Below are 22,272 nucleotides of genomic sequence, written 5' to 3' on the forward strand. Positions count from 1 at the left end.
GGTTGGTCTCAGTCCAGCTCTCTTCCTGGTTCGCTTTTGCTGAACGGGCCTCCAATGCTTTGCCTTTCCTTGGGTCCTTGTTCTTCAGCCCACTGCCTGGCCTATTCTACTTCAAACAAGCTTCGTAGGCCTTGACCAATTTCTTTTGGAGTTCTGTCTCCCTTGGACTTCCTCCACAATAGCACAAAGCTCTTCCTGATCAATGGCACAACTAGGCAATTTTAGACCATATGGCAAGACATAGGACCTCATGTGAGAGGTGCACAACTTATATTCTTCCCCGCTGGCACGGAATCATCGTCTCATGATTTACAACTGCTTCCACATTCCTAAGAGATTGCCCTGAGGGGAAAAATACACCAAGCGCGCACAGTTTTGCATTTTAAATGCATCTTAAATTACAGTGCCATCTCAGCTTCAGTCATAAAATGGAGTTCACTTCTGCTGCTTGGATAAGAATCATTTGATTGTAGAACAGGATATGAAAAATCTTGCAGAAGTAAGGATAATAAAATGAGCACCTGTAATAAGTATCTTTAGACCTGTCCAGCTGCATGGCATACTGAGCATCTTTAAAAAGAGGAAGGAAGCTGCAAGGTCTGGCATGGCTGCTTCCATCCCCAGTGCTGGCTGCTTTCGGGGTCTTTGAGAACCCGCCACAGAGCTTGCTTCATCTGCGCCTGTGCCCCCGAGACTTGTGATCTATGACCTGCCTCCTGAGATCTTGCCTCAGCCTGCGTACCGGAAAGCATTTCCGGTGCAAGTTTTAATCCGAAACAAATCAACAACTGGCATGCAGCTAGACACAATGACTCATTGGTTGCCAGAGCAGTGGAAATGTTCGAGAAATTTCAGCTGATGCGTGCCATGGGCTTACACCATCCCAAATGCAATGGTTTTCACACCAGGAGCCAGAAGAGAAAATGTAAGCCGAGCCTGGAATGTAATTTTTAAAGTTCTTGTTTTTATGACCAATTTGCATCTTCAGAAGAAAGTGAATGGTTATTGGCAGAAAGCTCTACATGTGAATCCAGCTTCACATACTCTAGATTTCATACAATAAAACAGATAATGCAACTAGTCCCTCAGGAATTCTAGATTTCACGCAATAAGACCCGATCATGTAACTAGTCCCTCAGGAATTCATGCCACTTTATGTATAGAATCTAGTTTATTCTGTTCAGAAGGCTCCAAGTAAGTGTCAACCTTAGGGGAAAAAAAACCACTCGCATAAAATTAGAGTTTGAAATCCAAGGTTAAAATCTTGCCCCATTTAGAATGGGATTTTAAAAGCCAGTCAGATCTGCCATTATTAGCAATTAACCCATGACTTTGAGGAATGATGAACTTGGTAGGTTTTTAAACCAGTGCAGCCTATGAATGAACTAGTATATTTGTACGTTAATATTTTCATTGCCATTGATACTTTAATGCCTTTTAAAATTATTAAATAATACAGAGTTATCCATTTTGTACTTGCAAATACTATGCCATGGGTGTATGGTGATGATTTAGTTCTTTACCAATGCAGCCCTCTCCACCTTTCCGTTTTGGAAAACGCTTATACAGGTTGCAACCACCTCCTTTGTGTTGTAAACTCACTTTAATTGTTAACCATATTTGCTTATTTATCTGGCCAGGGCGACTTCTTTTATATTTTATATTTTTTTTATTTTATATTGTTAATTTTAATTTTATATTGTTATTTTTGTATTTTATTGTGTTTTATTGTGTTTGTTAGCCACCCTGAGGCTTCGGCAAGGGGCGGCATAGAAATGTTATAATAATAATAATAATAATAATAATAATAATAATAATAATAATCTGCCAACCTCACACTGGGTGCGAAGCAGGTTTAAACCTGACCCTGGTCCTTCTGAGTCTTGATCAGGTGCCCGTCCGAACACAGAAATCAGAATCTACGATTTCCAAATCACGTGCAGAGGATGAAATAAAGCAAAATGGCCCCCCTTTGCTTTTGGCCTTCCAGCCATTTAAAGGAGGAAAGTACTGCACTTTGCCGCATTTGTACATGAAAGGAAGAACACAATACGCAGTCAGAGAAGTCGTGTTCTTAAAACCATTACATGGTACAGAATTTTACAAATTAAAATAAACATAGTCTGCATGAAACGATTGCTTCGGACAAAAGGGATTTGCCGTGTTTCCTTGATAAGGGTTATTTTGTCCAGTTGCTCTGGGGAGAGCAGCTTATCGGGTCTGCTGTGTCATGTGTGAAGCAGGCCCTCAGATCCATCAGGGTTAGGCAGAGATGAGACAGAATGTCTGAAGGCTCAGCTCAGAGGCAAGACTGCTTGAGGGCAGTGCCGCTCACCCGCTGTCGCAGCAACTTCCCCCCTCACCTGTTACTCCAGGGTCAACAGGAGACATTTGTCCTGTGAGTTCGCGGCAAACGACAGCTTCGCACAGGACAGATGGGTTGCCACCTGTGCGATCGTAGATCTCTCCCCTGTGCCCTTCAAGTGGCAATTTTGCAACTTTATTTTGATGGTTGAACACATTTTAAATCTGCAGAAATGTGCAAGTGGGCCATTGTACTTTCAGAAATACAATTTATAAGTTGGACAGTGCTCCAGAAATACTGGGAGGAGGGAAAAGACTGATGACTGAACGAACTTTCAAACTTCTCTCACTTGGCTGACAAAGATGAGTGGACACCCGGTTTTAGGGCACAGTGGTACACAAGCTTAGACGGCAAGACAGTAACAGCCTGTGCCTTAATTTCATCACATATGTGCTGACAGAAATTGCAAAAAGAAGACAGCAGGTATCTAGCCAGAATTTTTGTGTGATGAGGGGATCAATCTGAAATAACAGACACCTAAACAGAAGTCTCTGCTCATGACCAGAGTGATGCTAAACACCCTTCTCACAGAAGCAAGTCCCACTGAATTCAGCCAGAATTAATCTAGGCCAAGCAAGCACAGCCTTGCAGCCTTAACTGAGCCACTTAAATTCAGTGAGATTTGAAGGGCCTGCAGCCCATGCTGCTCTAAGTCCTAGATCCATCTTCCCCATCAGGGCACCCTCCAGATATGCTGGACCGCAGCACTGGACTGCAGCTCTCTTAATTCCCAGCCAGTACAGGTATTTCGGGAAGGCTGGCCTTGATCCTAATGCAACCAGTAAGAGGGGAGATACCTATCTAGCAGCAAAGCCATGCTTGGGCTCCACCAACATCAAACCACAACTTTATCGGGGAAAAGCTGATCTTTCACCCAGCTATGCAACAAGCGATGGAGAGGCATCTAAGCTGAAAAGAGGAATGGCACTACTGCAGAGGCGGAAATAATCCTGAATTCTTTCTCAAAAAGCAGTATTTGGATTTTCCATCAATAAAAAGGAATGTGTGTCGGGACAGGGGGCCAGCTAGCAACAGCAGCACTTGCCCCAAACAGTCCTCTTATGTGGCGTGTTTTCCTACAGAATTGGATCTCACATTCAGCTTGTGATTTCTTAATTTCGACATAGAATGTTATCCTTTAGGCAAAGGCACTTTGTTATGCATTCCCAACTGTACTCATGACACCTCAGGAGAAGGCAAGACTCCCTGGGCTTTGCATGCTGGGGAAAGTCAATGGCAGAAGAAGAGGACCAGGGATGAGGTGGGTGGGCTCCATCAGGAAGCCTCGGCCTTGAACTTGGAAGAGCTGAGAGGAGCCGTCACAGAGAGGGCTTTTTGGAGGGCTTTCATCGAGAAGCTGGAGCGGACTAGACACCACCTAACAACACACTGTTGAAACGTACTTTGTGACGCTAAAATAAGTAAAATTTGCAGCACGTCACTCCTTGGCTGTCCAGGAAGAGACAATCTGCTTATAGCTCCAGTTCTTCATCACTTTAGGGCATAATTCAATGCACATTTCCACAAAAATAAGCCCTAAGCTCCCAGGACTTTCCAGGCAACTGACGCTGAAGGGCATTTTTCACCTGTGTACATTGGGAAATACTAGTGTTGCATCTGCTTGCATGTTCTGCCTTCTAACTCAGATCTCATCCTCTCTCAGGAAGTTAAGTGTGTATAATAGAGGTACTGTGAGCTAAAGGGAAGATTCTCTGCACTGGCTGAAGTTCAGAAATCTGGTGTGGCAGATTTGGGACAGACAATATGAAATACTGCATAAATATTAACCATTTTCAATATATTCTGTTAGTTCAAGTCCAAGGTACATATGGAAATGGTCAGCATTTTCATTCTAATACATATTTTTTCGGGGCTTAATGGTATCTTTGTGACATTTCCCACACTGTCTCCTAAGATATTTTTGTTCCACAAAACATCTGCAGCTCAGCATCATGAACTTCATTATCTCTTTAAGTTCAAAGCTATAAAATTCTTAGGTAGTCCATAATATTCAAAAGAAAGCATCCCAGGATGAGCTTTGATTTTGTAACATGGATGAAATAGAAAAAGCAGTGATGTGCTAGGATTTCCTGTGGATTGTAATGTTTATTATGAAATTGTAAAAAGTGCTGTTTCTATACACCATATGCATCTAGCATTTTTCACAAGCGGTATGTGCATCAAACAGATCAGAAGCGAATTTGAAAAGCACATGACATCCTGCTCAACTCCTTTTATAGCATCCCATCCTCTTCTGGCACTTGCGTCTCCTGTTATTGCTTTCTCTCAGCTGTGTGTGTTTCATATTGTGATCTTACTTTTATTATATATAAAAATTATGTATGTTGCCTAGAGAACTTTAGACAGTAGCCTGGAAAGATCATATCTAAATTAACAAGCTTACCTTCTGCATTTCTTGCCACTTAAGATTCTTCTTAATTCTCACAATACTATTGACACTAAATTACTGTAACATGGTCTTCCTATTTTGATCTTCAATTACTTTCCCCCGTTTATATTTGTTCTGCTCGCTTGGTTTTTCTTGTGTCTCCTGTTATCCATACTTTCCTTCTTTTTCTCTGTTCTACATTGGTGTCACTATGTTCGACACCGGAGGCAACATACCCTGCTTTTGAATATCTTCACATTCTTTCTCCTTTATCTTTTTGCTCTCTTCATGCCCAGCCCCCCATTCTCTACCTTCTAAAGGTACTTTTAACTTCTCAGAACACAAATCTCACCCATTATCTGCTTTGTAACCCCTTTTCTCTCCCTGTGTCTTATCTCTGGAATGCCTGCCTGCTTCCTCAGATTAGGACATCTCCATCAGTTTTGGTTTTAAAACTCTATTTGAAGAAATATCTGTTCTCCCTAGCTTTTATCCATTCATTCATTTCCTCTCCTTTCTTTTTGTGTCCCTCCGCTTTTCTCTGTCTTTTTGTCTGTTTGACTAGAAGTCTGTGGGAAGGGCCTGTCTTTTAAACTGCACTGATTGTACAAGTGCTCTGTTTCAAAGGAACTTTATGAATATTATTGTGGGTTCTTACAATTAAGGAATTTATCATACCCTGATTGACAATAGGTTACAGGCAGGGTCTTCAGGAGCCAAATAATATTGATCAAGGATGGATCTGGCCAACAGGTTGACAACTAAGAACAGATACATTGGATTGTATCCAGCCCATGTAATTTAATCACAAATATGTTTGATCTCATTTCCATATTAGTCTGCATATCATTCTTATTTTTAAATACATGTAGAGTTGTATGCAGCGCTGGTCTGACTTAATCCCTACAGAACCTACAACATTCTGCATTTAAATTGAATATACATTTTCCTAAAGTGTGATTTTAGCATGCATTTCCTCCTAAAGTACAGATTCTTCTACACATTTTTCAGCTGAAAACTGCACTGCAAAATTCATGGAAGAATAGCTGCATTCCAATCTGCATTTCAGTCTGGGAAGTGCAAATTAGGTTCGCTTTAAAATGAGGACCAAACAAAACCCTTCAGCATCCTTACTAACGCCCAGATGTCCCAGCCCGACAATGTAACATGAAAGTCCAAAAGCACCTACCAATACCAATAAATGTGCTTGCTTCTTGGAGTGATTATCCTTATTCATTGATATTTACAATGTTTGCATATTCCCAGCAAAATCTTATGCTTCTTTAATAGGCATAAGTCCCACTGTGTTTAATGGGGCTTGCCCAAGTACATGTGTACTGCAGTCTGAGACGATTTAATGCAGTCTCAAAGACTTTAATAAACCACAGCCATTAATAGCACATATGTGTGAGAAGCAGCACCAGAAACTACTTCTGGAATAAAGAACACTATACTCTCCACAAACTGCAATACGCTCAGTTTTCTGATCTGGACAAGGGCTTGTAACATGCAAATTTAGGTTTCTATCAGGAAACAGAAGCTAAACTATTATTGCTCATTCCTGGAAGACTAGAGGATGTTGAAGAATAGTTGTGGAAGTTACAGGCATTTCAGATACTGACACAGAGAAAATCCCCACTCCGTAGTGCAGAAGTTTAAGAGAAGCTATTTGTAAAAATAACTTTCTATGATTTACAGTATTGAGATTTGGATAAAGGTTGTAACATTATTTCTCTTTTTCATACAGTCTCTGCATAAAACAAGTAGTGGGAGGGAATAAAATAAAATAAGCAGAATAAGCTTGTATAGAGAATTCTCTAGTCACATGAACAGATGTGACCCCTTGGTGGAAGCCATAACAAAAGGAACCATCAGCAGCGCCTCCAATGGCTAGCATGAATTAACCTTTAGTTCTGCTTCCAGTGGCCACACAGCTGCAGCCCCAGCTTAAGCGTACGACTTCACGATTTCAATTTCTTGGTAACTGAAAGCTCCACGGACACATGCTCCCTTTGGTTCGCACCCAAAGCAAGCAAAACCACAATTTTTGCAAGCTTAGAGAGGTTCTTCTCCAGCAACTGACTCTTTTCATCTCTCCACTGACAGCCCTTAAGCCCCTGACTGAAGGGAGTGACTGTACTATATATAGTCTTGTGCTTTGTGAAAGTGCTGGATGGACAGTCTGCAAGCTGATGTTCTTTGTTAAACTACAAAGCAGGAAGAACAATGAACAGCTGCAGAACAAGCCTCGCTCTGCCACCCCCGATTCTGTGCCTCAGCCAGCCATGGCTAAAGCAGACTTCCCTACAGGAAGCTCAACCTTGCTCCAGACTCCATACGAATCGCTCCCCTCGCACTGCAACCTAAGATGCCTTCAAAAGGAAAGCGAAAACCGCAACTTGCAATGGCAATTCTTTCTTAACAGTGGCCTTTTCTGCGAAGCTTTTAAGGTTGTGGTTGCTGTTATTTTTGCTTTTAAAATCGTATTCAACTCTGGATTTACAGTACAAGCCACAGGAAATCACATGGATTCTGTGAAGCTGACCCAGCAGGCTGTCAGGATTTAGTTATCCTTTTGGACATGGGACCACAGTGCTTGCTGCAAAGGACAAAATGACACCACTGTGTTTTCCTTGCACTGTTTAGCTTAACAGCTCTTCAGAGAACAGGTGCAGGACACAAAGATGCTAATTCCCTCAAAAAGAATATTCATTTTTGGATTTCCAAAGTAACAGTATATTTGCAAGTAGTTTAATATTAGCATGTAACCAGTAAACATGTAGCCTGAAGTGCCTGATCCTGCCTAATCTTGGAAGCTAAGCAAGGTCCGGCCCGGGCAGAAGTGGGATGGGTGACTTGAGTGTATGATTCTATGATTATTGCTGTCAACTGCCTAGTGAGCTTTGGCTATGGGCAGTATAAACATTAATAATAATAATAATAATAATAATAATAATAATAATAATAATAATAATAAAAAACATGCCCAGGAATACTTAAGTATGAATGTAGTTTGCCATGTTCACATCCAGACAGAAAGTGTAATTTTCGGTTTCATGCGAGACAACAATATGTCTATGAGAGAGTCAGACTGAAAACCAGTTAAACACCCTTTCTAAACAGCAGTCAGATGGGAAGCCTGGAAGACAGCTGGGCAGGGGTTTTATGGATGGTTCACAAAAACATGGCAAATGGATCTGGCTGAGAAACAGTCGCTCTCATGGGGCTACCAAACCATAGCGGTTTCATGCCACTTCCAATGCTACCACCGCCCCCAAAGAATTCTGGGAACTCTGGCTGCTAAGAATGCTCCATTGGGGATCACAAAGAGAGTACGGGGCAGAAAGACGTCAGCTGCCTTCTTTCCTGGGGAAGAGGGAATTGTGTGCTGGAGCTCAATGGATCTACCTCTCTGCTCAGCATGGCTTGCTTGTGAAATGCTAAAGGCAGCCCTGCCTTCTCCATACCACATGCGCTTGTTCAGACTGCCATGTCCCAGCTAGTTCTGCTCCAGCTCCCCAACAGCAGTCGCATTCTTGCTGGGCTTGGTGCCTGAAGATCAGGCCCATCCCTGGGAAAGTGTATGTAGGATTTCAGGCAGCAAAGCCATCATGGTTTAGACGGAAGTATCTCCCACTGAGTTCACTGGGGCTTGTTCTAACTGGGCATGCCCAGGATTTTGGATTTTGCCATCTGTCACTTTTGCAACGGTGCTGACAGGCAGGTCCCTGTTCCTATACTGGAGGAGCCAAGGTTGAGATACGGAGCATGCCTTTCTTGGGCCTGGGCATCCCACAGGGGCAAAAATGCCAAAGGTCAGGCTCTGAAAGGCCCATTCTGGCCCTAATCTGGAGTTAGAATTAATCGATTCACACCTGGAGAGAAACCAACTGGTTCCACGCCATTAGGCTCTCTACAGGTTGCTGTTTTAGGCAAGCAATGACAAATTCACCCCCTACCACTGTCGCCAGCAAGCTCCTAGACAAATGTGTGCATGCACAACAAAGGAGTTTAAAGAGTTAAAAGATAAAACACACTTCTATTTAATACAGTTAAAAAGGAAAAAAGATGGAAATAAATACACAAGTGCAATGCACACAGACAAATCAAGCGTTGTCTTCTAAACTCATGGCTGGAATCTTAACAGCCAATCTACTGAAATCTCATTCACGATTTGATGATTGATTATGTAAAGAATTGCAGCTATTTCATTATCACCAAACCAAAAATGCAGATTATGCTGACACTCAGACTTATCTATCATAACTTATCACTCTCTTTAGCGTGAGCTTTGAGGCAAGTTAAAAATATGAGGATATTCATTGACAAAATGAAAATGGGGGCAAAAACTAGCAGCTATGAAAGGACTGGGTCTGGAATCTTCCCTTTATTTATTTGATTTTTCTTTTAGTACCATGTGGGCTAGAAACTTGTACTTTGCATTTCATATAAAATCTGAGATTGTCAGGATGCTAAATGCCAGATGGCAAGTGTGAATCTTGCACTGTGAAGCCACGCAGGCATGAAGTGAAGCAAACACAGAACCAAAATGCAGGCCTTTCCTTTCAAATTGCCTTTTCACAGCCAAGTAGGTCAGAAATAACTAAAAAACCCCTCCAACATCATCTTGTAAGCCAAGCCTACAAACGCATGTTAGTAAAAATGATTTTCCTCTCCCCAAGCCAAGGAATCTTACCTGTCAAGGAGCAGCTCAAGAACTTCTTTTGTAGATGCAAAACCCCTGTAGGTTGACAGAAATATGCTAATGTAGGTGAAGTCATTGTCCCCAAAAGCCGTCAGCAGGTTCTCTACAAGTTTCTCCAGGGTACCAGCTTTGATGGTCCTGATCTTGCATGTCTCATATTGACTGACGGTATGGCCTGCGGGGAGTTGGTCCCCTTCAACCTGTTCGAAAAACAATAAAAAGGGAAAGGGAAATTAATCACCTGGACAAGAGAGGAAGTCACTGAAACCAAATAAGCTTTTCTCCGGCAAGGCTAGGAATGGTCTGAAGACACAAGGCTCGGCTTCAGCGGATTGAAGAGACCCGACACAGTGCAATGATCACAGGTGTCGTGTGCGCACTTGGATGCGATTCCCAGGTGTGCACGAGAGATTTATTTATTTATTTGGAATACTTATATGCCGCCCCATTTGCAAAAGCCTCGGGGCGGCTTCCAATACAAATAAATAGCTATACAAATACATTAAAAACTGGAAACATCCCGGCATAAATATAAAATCAATAAATAAATTCAACAATTAAAATGACGTTTAAATAAAAAGGTCTTGGCCTGGCACTGAAAAACAAATAACGACAGCGCCAGGCGGGCCTCTCTGGGGAGCGCATTCCATAAGAGATGGAGAGTTTTGGTGGAGTGGCACCCCAGACTCGGAGGACGGGAGGGGAGAGCTGACCCAGCCGTTCCTCAAGTTGCTGGGCTCCAAATCTTTAAGTCAGTCTTAGAGACGCACCAGGTCCAACCCCTGTGTCCCACCAACACACAGAAGACTACATTCCACCTGGCTCAAGATCCTGTGCAGCCCCATATAATGCGTATTATGGCAGGCTGAGCACCGCAGCGGCCTGAATCTCTTAGACCAGTGGCTTTCAACCTTTCCACAGCTGGGGACCGGTGAAAACAGGAAAACCACCTCGGGGCCTACTGAGGCAGAAACAGAAAGCACCATACACATAATACAGTATTCTGCGTAGTAGTTTCCCAGCACAGTACCAAAAAGAAAGAAAGAAAATTCTCCAAAAGAACCAGAAACCGAGCAACAAAAAATGCCAACAGAAGAACAAAACATTGAAATTGGCACAGCGTGGCTCCTAGACGGCTCCCACTGAGCCATCTCTCCCCTCCCTGTCCCCCCCCCCGACACACCAGTGCACTCCCACAGATGCAATGCCAACCAAGGAAGAGGTGGTGGAACACAGCCGGTCCCGCCACTGGTTCATGGTGAGCAGGATGCGGCCCTCCCACAGAAATCTCCCATGGACTGGCACCAGTCCAGGGACTGGCGGTTGAAAACCACTCACTTAAACAAGGCCCTGCCTCTCCAAGTGCAGCTTAAGCCATTAGAAAAGCACCCTGAGAAAATATACTTTTAATATCTTATTTGTTTATTTGTTTATTTGTTTATTTTTATTTAAACCATTTTGATGCCGCCCCATTCGCAAAAAGCCTCGGGGCGGCTTACAGCAATAATAAATAAGCATAAATAAACAGTTTATACAATTAGAATTAAAAAACCGGAAACATCTCGGCATGTACATAAAAACCCCATAAATACAATTCATAAATTAACAATTAAAATAACTTTTAAATAAAAATATCTTCTTTGCATATCATGGGTTTTGCTCCACCCCAAAGTTACACTGGGACTGCAGGTGGCGCAGTGGTTTATACAGCTGAGCTGCTGGGCTGGTTGATCAAAAGGTCGCTAGTTCCAATCTGCACAACAGGGTGAGTTCCCGTTGCTCTGTCCCAGCTCCTGCCAACCTTGCAGTTCGAAAGCATGCAAATGCAAGGAGATAAACAGGTACCACTTCAGTGGGCAGGTAACAGTGTTCTGTGCCCTTCGGTGTTCAGACATGCCGGCCACATGACCACGGAGACCGTCTGCAGACAAGCGCTGGCTCCCTCGGCTAGGAAACGGAGATGAGCACCGCCCCCTAGAGTCAGGCATGGCTGGACTTAACGTCAAGGGGAAACCTTTACCTTTAAAGTTACACTGGCTTATCTTCAGAAAAGGAGGATTGTATGGAGGTTGCCCCCCACATATCCTCCAAAAATGAAACTAACCTTGGAAAGGAAGAGACAGAAATACAAGCACTGGTGAGGAGGATGTCAAAATCAACACAGGCTAGAAAAGCACCGGATTTGACACACCACATACCTATAACAAAGACTTCTTGAAAGCATCTAAGTGTAAACTACGCAGATATAAACCTAAATAGTCTCTTGGTAGGAGATCATTCAGACGCTAATGTAACACTTAAATAAACACAATTCTTATTATTCTTTTTCAAATATTTCAGAGTTCTCAGGGGTGATGTTCAGTTCTGATGCCCCAGATGCATTCCAGGTGTATGGACTATATTCTCCTTTTTTCATACACCTTACAGCTACCAGATACTGTATTTCCCCATTCCAGTTTCCATTTATTGTTCAGAAGGCTTTAACCAAAAGCCATACGGAGAGAAAACGTCTTTAAAATCCGAGAGCTGGCAAAAAGTTGAAAGCTGGTGTCAAGAGAGTTCAAAATTCTTGGAGGTTACTCACAATCAAAGCTCAGACAGAATGAAGGCCAGAATTTAGGGAAGGCAGCAGTATGTTCAAGAGGTCACCTGCAGGGATGTGTGTGGAATCAGATTCATGGGTAGGAGCCTGTCAAATTTTCTCAGCTTGGCTCTTCAGACTCCAACCCACTTTCTCTCTTTCCTGAGTCTGCTTCCTGTCAAGTGTTTGTGGATGTGAGTTCAAGCCAAGTTCTGTTTCATGTTCAAGCCAGATTCGTAACCCCTATTGTGGATATGAAGCTACTGTTTGGAGCAAACATGGAGCAACAATGGTTTCCAAGAGGCAAAGGTGTCCGACAAGGATATATTTATTTCCTTAGCTGCTTAATCCATACACAGAACATATTGTAAGAAAAGCTGGATTAGGAACAGAGGAAGGTGTGAAAACTGGTGGAAGAGACATCAGACATTTATGATATGCAGGTGATAATTGTATTACCAGCAGAAAGCAACAATGACTTGAAAGCGATGAAACTACAAAAACAGGACTGCAGCTGAACGTTGAGAAAACAAAAGTGTGACTAGAGAACTGCACAACTTAAAGGTCAACAATGAAGGACTTGAAATTGTGAAAGTCTTTGTAGATCTTGGCTGAATCATCAATTCAAATGCAGGCCTCCACCAATACATTGGAAGAGGATTCAGATTTGGAAGGGCAGCAATGAAGGAACGAGAAAATACCATCAAGTGAAAGGAAGTTTCACTGGAGAGCAAGGGCAGGATTATCCATATTAGTATATTCCTGATCACTATGTAGGTATGTGAAAGGTAGACCATACAAAACGCTGAAAGGAGGTGTTTGAAACATGGTACGGGAGAAGAAATGAGCAAATACTGTAGACTGACGGGAAGATGAACAAATGGATCCTAGCTCAAACCAAGTCAGAACTCCCCCAGGAAGCAAAAATCGCAAAACGGAGGCTGTCCTACTTCAGAAACATCATGAGAAGGCAAGACTCGCTGAAAAAGACAATAATACTAGAGGAAGTTGAAGGCAGAAGAAGAGAAAGACCAAATATGAGATAGATAGGAGAGAGGACTTGAAGGCATGTAACTACAAAAAGGGGGATGAATGGATTTATAAGCTGAACGTATTCATTTTATTTGTCTTCCCTGCAGAAGATCTAGGACAGATGCCTATTTGAAGAGAGTCTGAGGAACTGAGGCAAATAGTGATAACAAAAGATTTCCTTGGCCTTACTGTAAAATAGAAAGTTAATAAGGCCCAGGTGGTATTCATACTAAGATTTTTAAAGAATGCAAACATGACATTCCTGATTTTCTATCAATATACTATCATGTCCCTAAGATCAACCTCTGAACCAAAGGATTGCAAACTGGCCAGTATAACACCAATTTAAAAAAAAAAGATTCTGGGGAGATCTGAGAAATTACAGTCCAGTTCGTTTAACATCTATTCTAGATAAATTGGCTCAAAGCATTAGTAAAGATAAAATTAGTAAGTGTACAGAAGGACCAGTCCTAGTGAAAAGGAATCAGCATGGCTTCTTTAGGGTAAGTCCTGTCTCTCTAACCTTTCACAGGTTTTTGAGTTCAGTAAACATGTGGACAGAGGTGTTTACTTGGACTCCTAAAAGGCTTTTGACCCTCGCCAAAGATTCCTGAGCAAACTTAGGAGCCATGGAATAAGAAGAGGGGTGAGAAGGGGAGGAGAAAAAAGTGCAGACAGAAACTCAGAGAGAAGATGGAGGTAATAAGAGAATACTGAATGGTGCGGGCATTTTCCAGATCTCCGCTGGTTAATGTATCCAATGAGATTAGAGCTGATGACAAGATAGGCATGATTAGGAATGCACGTGTGTGTTTTTCTTATCAGCAAGGGGTTATAGAAGGGAAAACATTTTTTAGCGATGAGATCTAGAAGACAATCGTGGCCCCCCTAAGGGGACTCCACTTACATTTAGACTGCAAAAGACCACAGTGCATCAAGAATAACCCAAAAGAGAAAGGCTGAATGACCTCAGCACTGCTTATTTCTCTGATTTCTTGTATCAAGATGGAACGGGAAGTCTTTGGGCCTTTTCAGTTGCCGAAATACAGGCACTGTAGCAAGACCCAAAGCTGCTGCTCAGTGCATCTTCCCCAGGAACACAACCTGTAATCGTGGCCCTTTCTCCACTTCACTAATTTCTGCGCAAGCCTCCGCAGCGTAAAGTTGTCGTGGCCCACAGCTCTTGCCACAAAATTTGCAGCCATTTGTGACGTTATTGTTTGAAGACTGTGGCTCTCTACATAAACATAGAAACAGGGCGAGTCAGAAGGGGCCTCCCGGGCCATCTAGTCTGACACCCGGCTCCAGCCGGCTCCGGTCATGACATGCCCAGCATGGGGTTGTCCAATCTTTCCTTGAACACTGATGGGGCCTCAGCCATAAAAATGGAATGTAGAGAATAGTGGTCCACATTTACTATGTTATGAGCTAATTTGAACAATTACGTGTCAGTATAACAAACCAAAATAGGAATAAACAATTTACTTGCGCTCTTTTCTCTGGGCAGGAGGAGGAAGCACGCCACTTCAAAGAGCTAGCCACTGGCAACAGCAAGCCATGTGACAAGGCTGCCAACATGGAGACGGGGCCTGCTAGCTCCCCGTATCAGTTCTGGCAAGACCATTCCAGGACCTGATCACGACACCCACAACTTCAGAGGGTCATTCACTTGTTCCTCTTTCAGGGAGATATACCTCACCCTCTGTAAGCTGGGTTGTGCTGCATTCCCTATGGGCAAGCCAGCCAGCCTCTACAGAATCAGTGGGAATGACGGCAATATTCGCATTCCAGTGGAAGAACACTGGATATTCTCCAGCGGCCTTTGTGGAGCAAAGGCCCTTCAAAAGAAAATGAGAATAAAACGTGTTAGAATTCATTGGCAGGCTCGGTTCTGTCCTCAGAGACTTGAATGGGGGTAAAGGTGTTGCCACTTTAACTTATGCTCCATGAGATGATTGGCTTCCCAAGTGCCAGGATGTTTGTGTTTTCAGTGGTTCTTATTCTGTGAACGGCCACTGTTACTGATGGGATTGTCACTGTCGGGACTTCCTGCATTTAATTGCCCTCTGACCTCATTCTTTACAGTCTTTACACAACCACGTGTTCTGTGTATAGATCAGGAATTCCCAATAACGTTTCATCCATCTAACAAAGTCAACCACAGTCCACATCAACTCCTGTGAGTGGCATTAAAGATTTGTAGCAGGCTTTAAGATGCCACAAAACCGTTTATTGTTTTTGCTGCCTTCTCTGTTTCTGAGTTTTGTTGTGTAGCCTCAATTAATTTGTCTCTTTGGACAAAAGAAGACCAGAATTAGGGTTCTTAGGATCCTAAAACGCAAAAAGCACTTTATTCTACATCTTTTTAATTCCTGAGTTCAGTTGCTGTCCTGCCTATCCTTAAGGACTCACAACCATTAAAAGCACGCACACCGACTACAATACCCTTTTGACCTCAGATGTTCAGTGCTGGGTAAAACAGGGGAATTTTGCAGCTCTCCAGAATGACTTGGGCTTTGACAGATCTCTGGGGGAAGTGAAACCCATGCTTGCGCTCCAGCCTCTAAGAATGTCTCTCTATAGATCTATCTGTTTGTCCGTCTGTCCGTCCATCCTCCATCACCCATCCATCCATCCTAAAAACACAGAAACACATTTATCTGTAACCAACCCTAGCATGCTTGAAATCACTTAAAGGCATAATTTTTGTTTGCATTGGTTCAGCAATTCTGCCTTCAAGTCCTTTAAAGAGACTTGGCAGGCAACCATTCAATAACACTGACTTATGGAATAAGACACTGTGGGCTGAGTTAGCACGCTAGCAGGAAACAGCTCAATCTGGATTCAATCAGAGACCGCCTCTTTCCTGACATGATCAAGACCCCTGAACAGCAAGAAGAGGTTTTGGGTTTGCTTTCTAGCCAGCTGTCTGCCTACAAGAAAACCGGGCAGATTGTATATCAAAGGGACTGTCGTTCGCTAATGGGCAATTTTTCATAAGCATCACATAGGGATTATGGCCATATGACACCTCTTAAAGCCAACAGAGGTCATACAGGAACACTTCAAGATCTGTTTTTTTAAATATTATCCTCTTACATATATCCTTTCAGATTTGACCGCTAAATAAGGAAGAGTGCCATTCGGTATGCCATTTGCCTATGAGTTTCTACAGTGCCCACTTAATGTCAAAACTGGTTTTTTTTTTCCATGCCCTAAGTTGTATTTTAAAATATATCAAGGGAAACTCTTTACTGTGGATGCTTTTATAAATAGGGAGTAACCACAGCTGTCTTAATGTGGTCTTTCTTTTCTTAAAGTAACATGAGAAGGTGCTGTAGGCCACACAATTCCACAAAGAATATGAGCACAGCCTGGACGCTCCGTTCCTGCCATGCCCCAAAGCTGCCTCCAGTCCCGACCAACATTCCTTCACCTTCTCCTTCAGGGGAAGAGAAGAGGCAGGCAAACAAGACTGAGAAGCGCCGATGTTGTGCGCATCGTCGCTCCTTGCAGGACTCCTTTCTTTCTGGAGTCCGAACAAGTCCGAATCAGCGTGTCCCATTTCTTCTGACCCAGCCAGATGGCCCAGAGAGGGCAAGCCCAGATCCCCAAGTGGCAATTTCTGACTTCATATGTCTTGTCCCTCCCTGCCACCACACTATGAGGTTCGGGACCAACAATGTGGCTTTTTGCTACCAAGCAGGAAACAGAGTTGTAGTTGTTGCTGTTGTTATTGTCGTCGTTGTCGTCACCACCACCATCACATGGCATGCATATCCCACCTTTCTTCCTTTTGCAAGAAACTCAAGGCAGCTTACAGAGTTAGCTCCCTTCCCATTTACCCTCACAACAACTACCCTGTGAGGTAGGTCAGGCTGAGAGGCAGCAACTGGGTCAAAGTCACCCGCTGGGCAACACGGCTGAGGGAGGACTAGAATCCAGACCTCCTGGTTCCCACTTGAGTAATCTTAGCTACTGCACTACACTGACTCCAGTTCTAAACATCAGAATGTGCAGATCCGACTTTCCACTCGCTTGTTTTCCCCCACTGAGAAATAGCAGAAGATTCTTCACACCTCATAGAATCTGCAGATCCACAGTGCACAGTCGAGAAAGCTTATGAAAACCACAAACATATCCAGATAGGGTTTCCCTGCTCTTGGAAAGCATCCATGAGTGATCGGGGAGGAAGCGATTCTTGGAAATTCCCCTTCTTCCCAGCAGCTCCCTGAATTGCCTAAAATCTGCTTCTGAAGATCTCCTGATGCAGTGGGGCAGATTTGGGGGAGGGGAACGGAGAGTGATCACTGAAAATCGCCCCCCTCCTCAGTCTGCTGTTGGGTATTAGTGAAGGGACACTATAGATGCAATCTGTCCATACCATGGCTGTGCAAAACGCTCTATAGGAGGAGCGGAAAGAATGTAGATATTCAGATGTTTGAGTCTTCTACTCCAAGAAGCCCAGTCATCATGGCCAAGGAATGCTGGGAATCCGAGCCGCCTGCAGATCTGTTTTCTGTCCACCTCTGCTCCAGAGTATATAAAATCTAGACAACGCACATGGGTTCATTCAGTCCACCAACAAAGATCCCATTTATTAGGACTCTTTGGCTGTCCTCTCAAAGGAGGTAGAACGATTTCCTAGTATCCCAGTGCCTCTTTACTCGGAAGTAGGTTTCATGGACTAACTGCCAGTCCCTGGGATGCAACTGTATTCATCCCGTATGGCAATCCGGATGGGAAGTGAAACTGGGGGAGCTCCATGCATCTGAGCCGCATTCTCCGTTTGCAGATTCCCGCGAACAACCCACTCCCAGGTGGATCTAGCTTGTTTCCCCTCCACCCACACAAACCAATATCTGTAGAAGACTAACATTTGGTGCCAGCTTCTGGAAAACTCTGGTGTAAAGCAAAGCATTTTTTCACAATGTCACTTGACAGCTACACATTATCACACAAGAAGTAACATGTGCAAATTCTTACTGATACAAAAAATAAAAAATGTCTGCTCTTCTAACTTGGATAAGTTTTTCCAATCCAGCCAGCTAAAACTGCCATGGCTTCTTCCCCCAGAGACGCACGCGCTTGTATATGTTGTATTTTGCTTGTTCATGCCATGAAATAACATTTTTGGTTGTGCTCCTTCTTCATGACCTTCTGAGAAAGCCCAAGGATGAAGACTTTTGATTTCCCACCATGCATTCTTTGACTCTTGTCCTGTAACTACACTTTTGGCAGTGGTAAATCCAAAAAGCACATCCAAGACGTACTCTTTTCCCCGAAACAAGAACAAAGGTAGTTTTATGAGTTCATTTATATCCTAACAAACATAGGTTCTCCATTCATTTTGAAGCTTCTTTCCTTGTGTTTTATTTTGTACTTATATTATGCATGGGGTTTCATTACTGCTTTTCTATTTCTGACTAAAGGAATTTAATGGCTTCTGTAATTTATATCTGGTGAGCTTAAAAAAGGCTGTATTTATAGTGAGAAAAATGTACAGGGAATTTGCTCAAACATCCTTTGATGTTGTAACAACTTAAGTTTCTTCAAAGCCAACAAAGGGAGAGTTCTCTCCATTAAATTTTCCTTTGTCAGCCAAATGAATATAAAGAGTATAGTGAAGAAGTATAGTGAAGTATGTTAGCTGCATGTTTCTCAGATTTTTTTAGCAGCAGAAAGAAGGTATCCACATATTCTAACCTGGCTCTGAAAATCGTAGTGGTGCATCTATTCAGGGAAATACAGCACCCTGAAATTTACAGAAAAATACAGAAGTTTTTTTTAATGTGGCTGTAAATTGTATTGACTGTCCCATTTCAGTCCTACCTCTCTCCGTCTTAATCCTGTGATTTATAGCTCTCCTCCCTTTGCTACTCAAATACAAGACGCTTTGGGTGGGTTATGGGAATTTCTCAAAATACAGGAATACAAAATCAGAAAGTACTTTACATCCATTGCCCTACGGCTAAGGAATAGCCTCTCCAGAGTAACCATGTCCCCTACCTAATATCTTTTAAGAGAGATTGCAAAGCATATATCTTCTGGCTGACTCTTTGATGTGATTTATATTATTTCAAAGACAAATAAGCGAGTCTATTTGTGTTAGTTCCATTCATTGGTGGTTGTTTTAGCAGTTTATTTTGTTTTGCCTTTTGTTCAGTTTTAACCACTTCCAAAAGCCACCATGAGCCTGAGAAAGGAAGCAGAAAAAACGCTTTTATTTGTTATTTATTGAATTTGCTCTAAAACAAATTTGAATTTGTTTTAAAGCAGTGGAACCAAATGCCCAAAGTTCTGTATGCATGCCTAGATTGATAACGAGCACAAGATCAAAAGGTGTAGTGGGAAATAAGATATGCACTGTGAGCAGACAATTGCCAGTCTGGGATTGCCCAGGAGAGTTAATGGTTAAGAGAATTTGAGCTGGGAAGTGCTGTGTCCAAGCACAGCAGCCTCAAGAAACCCTCTGCTCCTTCAGGTGCAGTGCCACCCACCCACTTGCAGTGTAAGGACCTAATGAGGGCTAGAAATCCTATAAACCGCTCAAATGAAGCTTCAGAGTGAGCCATTAATAAGCGCTCTGCAAGACAATGAAAGGGAAATCCTAGGAACGAGTCAGAACCTGAAAGATGCTCCACACCCACGCTCCTCTACAGAGGCACAGCTAGTCTAACAGGGCTGCTGGTTCTTCAAACAACCAGAGGTAAAGCAGAAACACCCGTTTCCGAACCCGGCAGGTGAACGGCGCTTGCAGTCGAGAGCACCACTGACTCGCTGTGGAAGCGAGCATTTCCGTGCATGTCTACACATTTCGGGAATGGCAGCATTAAATATATAAAATGGGACAACAGCCACCGTGACGAAGATGAGGACAACAATAAACAAAGCTGCTACCTTTCTGTACAGTTGCACATGTACGCAAACACCAATGTACTGAAAGAGGAGTGATAATAACAGGGCCTCGGACAAAGCACAGTGACTGTTCGCTGTACCGAGACAATTTGCACCCATTCTACGCTTCAGACATGCACGTGTTGGTCTCTCACACGCGTTTACAGAGAAAAGTGATTGATTTGTGTACCCCTTCTAGCAATGGGCCAACTGACTGTTCCTTTAGGATTGCAAAAAGCAGCAACAGAGCAGAAAAGGTGGGTGTACAGGGTTGCCAAATAAGGGACGCTGCAGCTGAAATGGGGAGGCTTGGGCTGTGGCTGGGGCGTTGGACTGGGGGCCCGGGAGATCTGGGCTCTAGGCCCCATTTGCTGGCGAGCTCTGGGTCAGTCAGCCTGACCTACCTCACAGGGTTGTTGTTGTGGGGATAAAATGGAGTGGAGGAGGATTAGGTAAGATGACCTCATAAGATGTGGGATATACAATGCAATATAATTATAATAAGTGTCCATTTTCTCAAGTTGTGCACCAAAGGGCAGGAAAGACAAAATTTACGCAGGAGAGAGGAGAAAGTCACAGTGTGTATATATTTAGCTATTGAAAGAGGAAGACAGAATGTTTCATTCCGTGTTGTCCGAAATCAGTTGGAAACCCACAGTTGGTAGAGGCTTCCCTGACTATTCAGAGTTTCTGATTTCATTTATTTTTATTTTTATTTTTTGTTATATTTACACCCTGCCTCTTTTTCCTTTCAAGGAACTCAAAGCAGCTTGCATGTTTCCCCTGCTCTTCTCAATCTTATCCCCACAACAGCAACCCTGTGAGGTAGGCTGGGCTGAGAGTCTGTGACTGGCCCAAAGTCACCCAGTCGGCTCCATGGCTGAGCGGGGACGACAATCCGGATCTCCTGAGTCCCAGTCCTGCAGTGGTAACCATTGCACCGCACTGGCTATCAGGGGACAATCCTTGGGGCAAAGATTGCTCCATGGGGCAATCACTCCAGCCCCCATGGAAGAGAAAATGCCACACCTTTGTTCCTGAACACAGCAAGGCTGATCCAGGCCTTGTTGGGGAACTCACTGCGGGTGAAGCTCATGCTAGCATCTCCGGTGCATCACATGGTGTGGAACTAGAATCGAGAGCACAAAGTTTTCTTTGGACCCTGACTCGCTCAAGGAAATAACAAGCACGGAGGTGGGCAGGGGGATCTTGGGGAAGCAGGCAAAGAAGGAAAGCGAAGTGCTGCACACTCCTGGCACAAGATCCCACACCACCTGGCACGGTGCCCTGGCTCTTAGCGTGGCCACGTGAAAAGCAGAGCACTTTAAACTTAATGTCAACCATCTGTCACACACCGTGCTTCCTGCCGCTCAGAGAGGCCTGCATCACACAAGCAGCCCGCGGCTGAATCGTGTGGGCACGTAAGCAGCGTGAAGGTCTCCCGGGGTTCCCAGGAGGTTGGCTGCTGGCTCGGCGTGAGAGCGGAGCACGGAAAGGACCGCTGCTGGGATGCACCAGCGAGGGGTGCGAAGCTCTGCCCACATATGCAGGGAAGCAATGAGCAAGAAGTAAAGACCCAGCCTTGGCAGGCACAGCCACCTTTGCTTTGTTCAGCCTCTTGCAGGAGAACCCGAAAATGTGAACATCCTTCTGCAACAGTTGAACGGGGTTAATAAAGGGGATACAAGCACGGAAAGTTTTCTGTTGGAAATTCTCCTTAAAGAGGGAGCAAGTTCATGGGCAGTTGCAGGGTGCAAAGAACACAAAATAAACATGCCTTGGGTCCACTAAGGAAAAGAAGAAACAGTTCTGAGGAGTGACTCGGGGGCTCCCAGAGGTTTTGGGCTCCTTAACTGAATTTAGAATGGCTATTAGGGCCAGAGCATAACAGCCACAGTTCAGAAGGACAAGCTGCTGCAACCCATTGATTTATCTTGACCTGAACACTCTTCAACACTGGGTCAAAGCTTCAGACTGCCCAATCTGTGTTACTCTTGGGGTTCTCCTGGATAGGATGGTCAGGACAGTGATTGCATTTTTCAGGAGCAGGCAGATCCTGGGCTTTGGATCCATCTAGTCCTCGCACTAACACAAGGCCAGCAGCATCCCTTTGCTCCTGATTATCATAGACAGATTTCCTGAAAAATGAAATGTATTAGACCAGGTGCCAGGTTGATGCCACCAAACTCAACAAGTAAAAGCCGTTGTGCCTGATTATCTCAGTAATTAATCAGTGTCCATACCCTCTCGTCAGCTCCCACTTGCCTTTTCAGCATCTCTGAATAAGTGATATTAGGATCTTA

The 22,272-nt window shown here is 43.6% G+C and overlaps 1 protein-coding gene across 1 annotated transcript in view; it reads right to left on the minus strand.

Annotated features, from left to right (window-relative positions):
• RGL1 (ral guanine nucleotide dissociation stimulator like 1) overlaps positions 1–22,272 on the minus strand; it is an 83,849-nt gene that overhangs the window by 36,692 nt on the left and 24,885 nt on the right. The window contains exon 3 of the mRNA XM_044439074.1: positions 9,451–9,659. Coding sequence (XP_044295009.1) covers positions 9,451–9,659 — 209 coding nt within the window. The remainder of the gene's footprint in view (positions 1–9,450; positions 9,660–22,272) is intronic.

The sequence above is a fragment of the Varanus komodoensis genome, unplaced genomic scaffold, assembly GCF_004798865.1.
Source record: "Varanus komodoensis strain SLA01 unplaced genomic scaffold, ASM479886v1 scaffold34_1, whole genome shotgun sequence".
Lineage (NCBI taxonomy): Eukaryota > Metazoa > Chordata > Lepidosauria > Squamata > Varanidae > Varanus > Varanus komodoensis.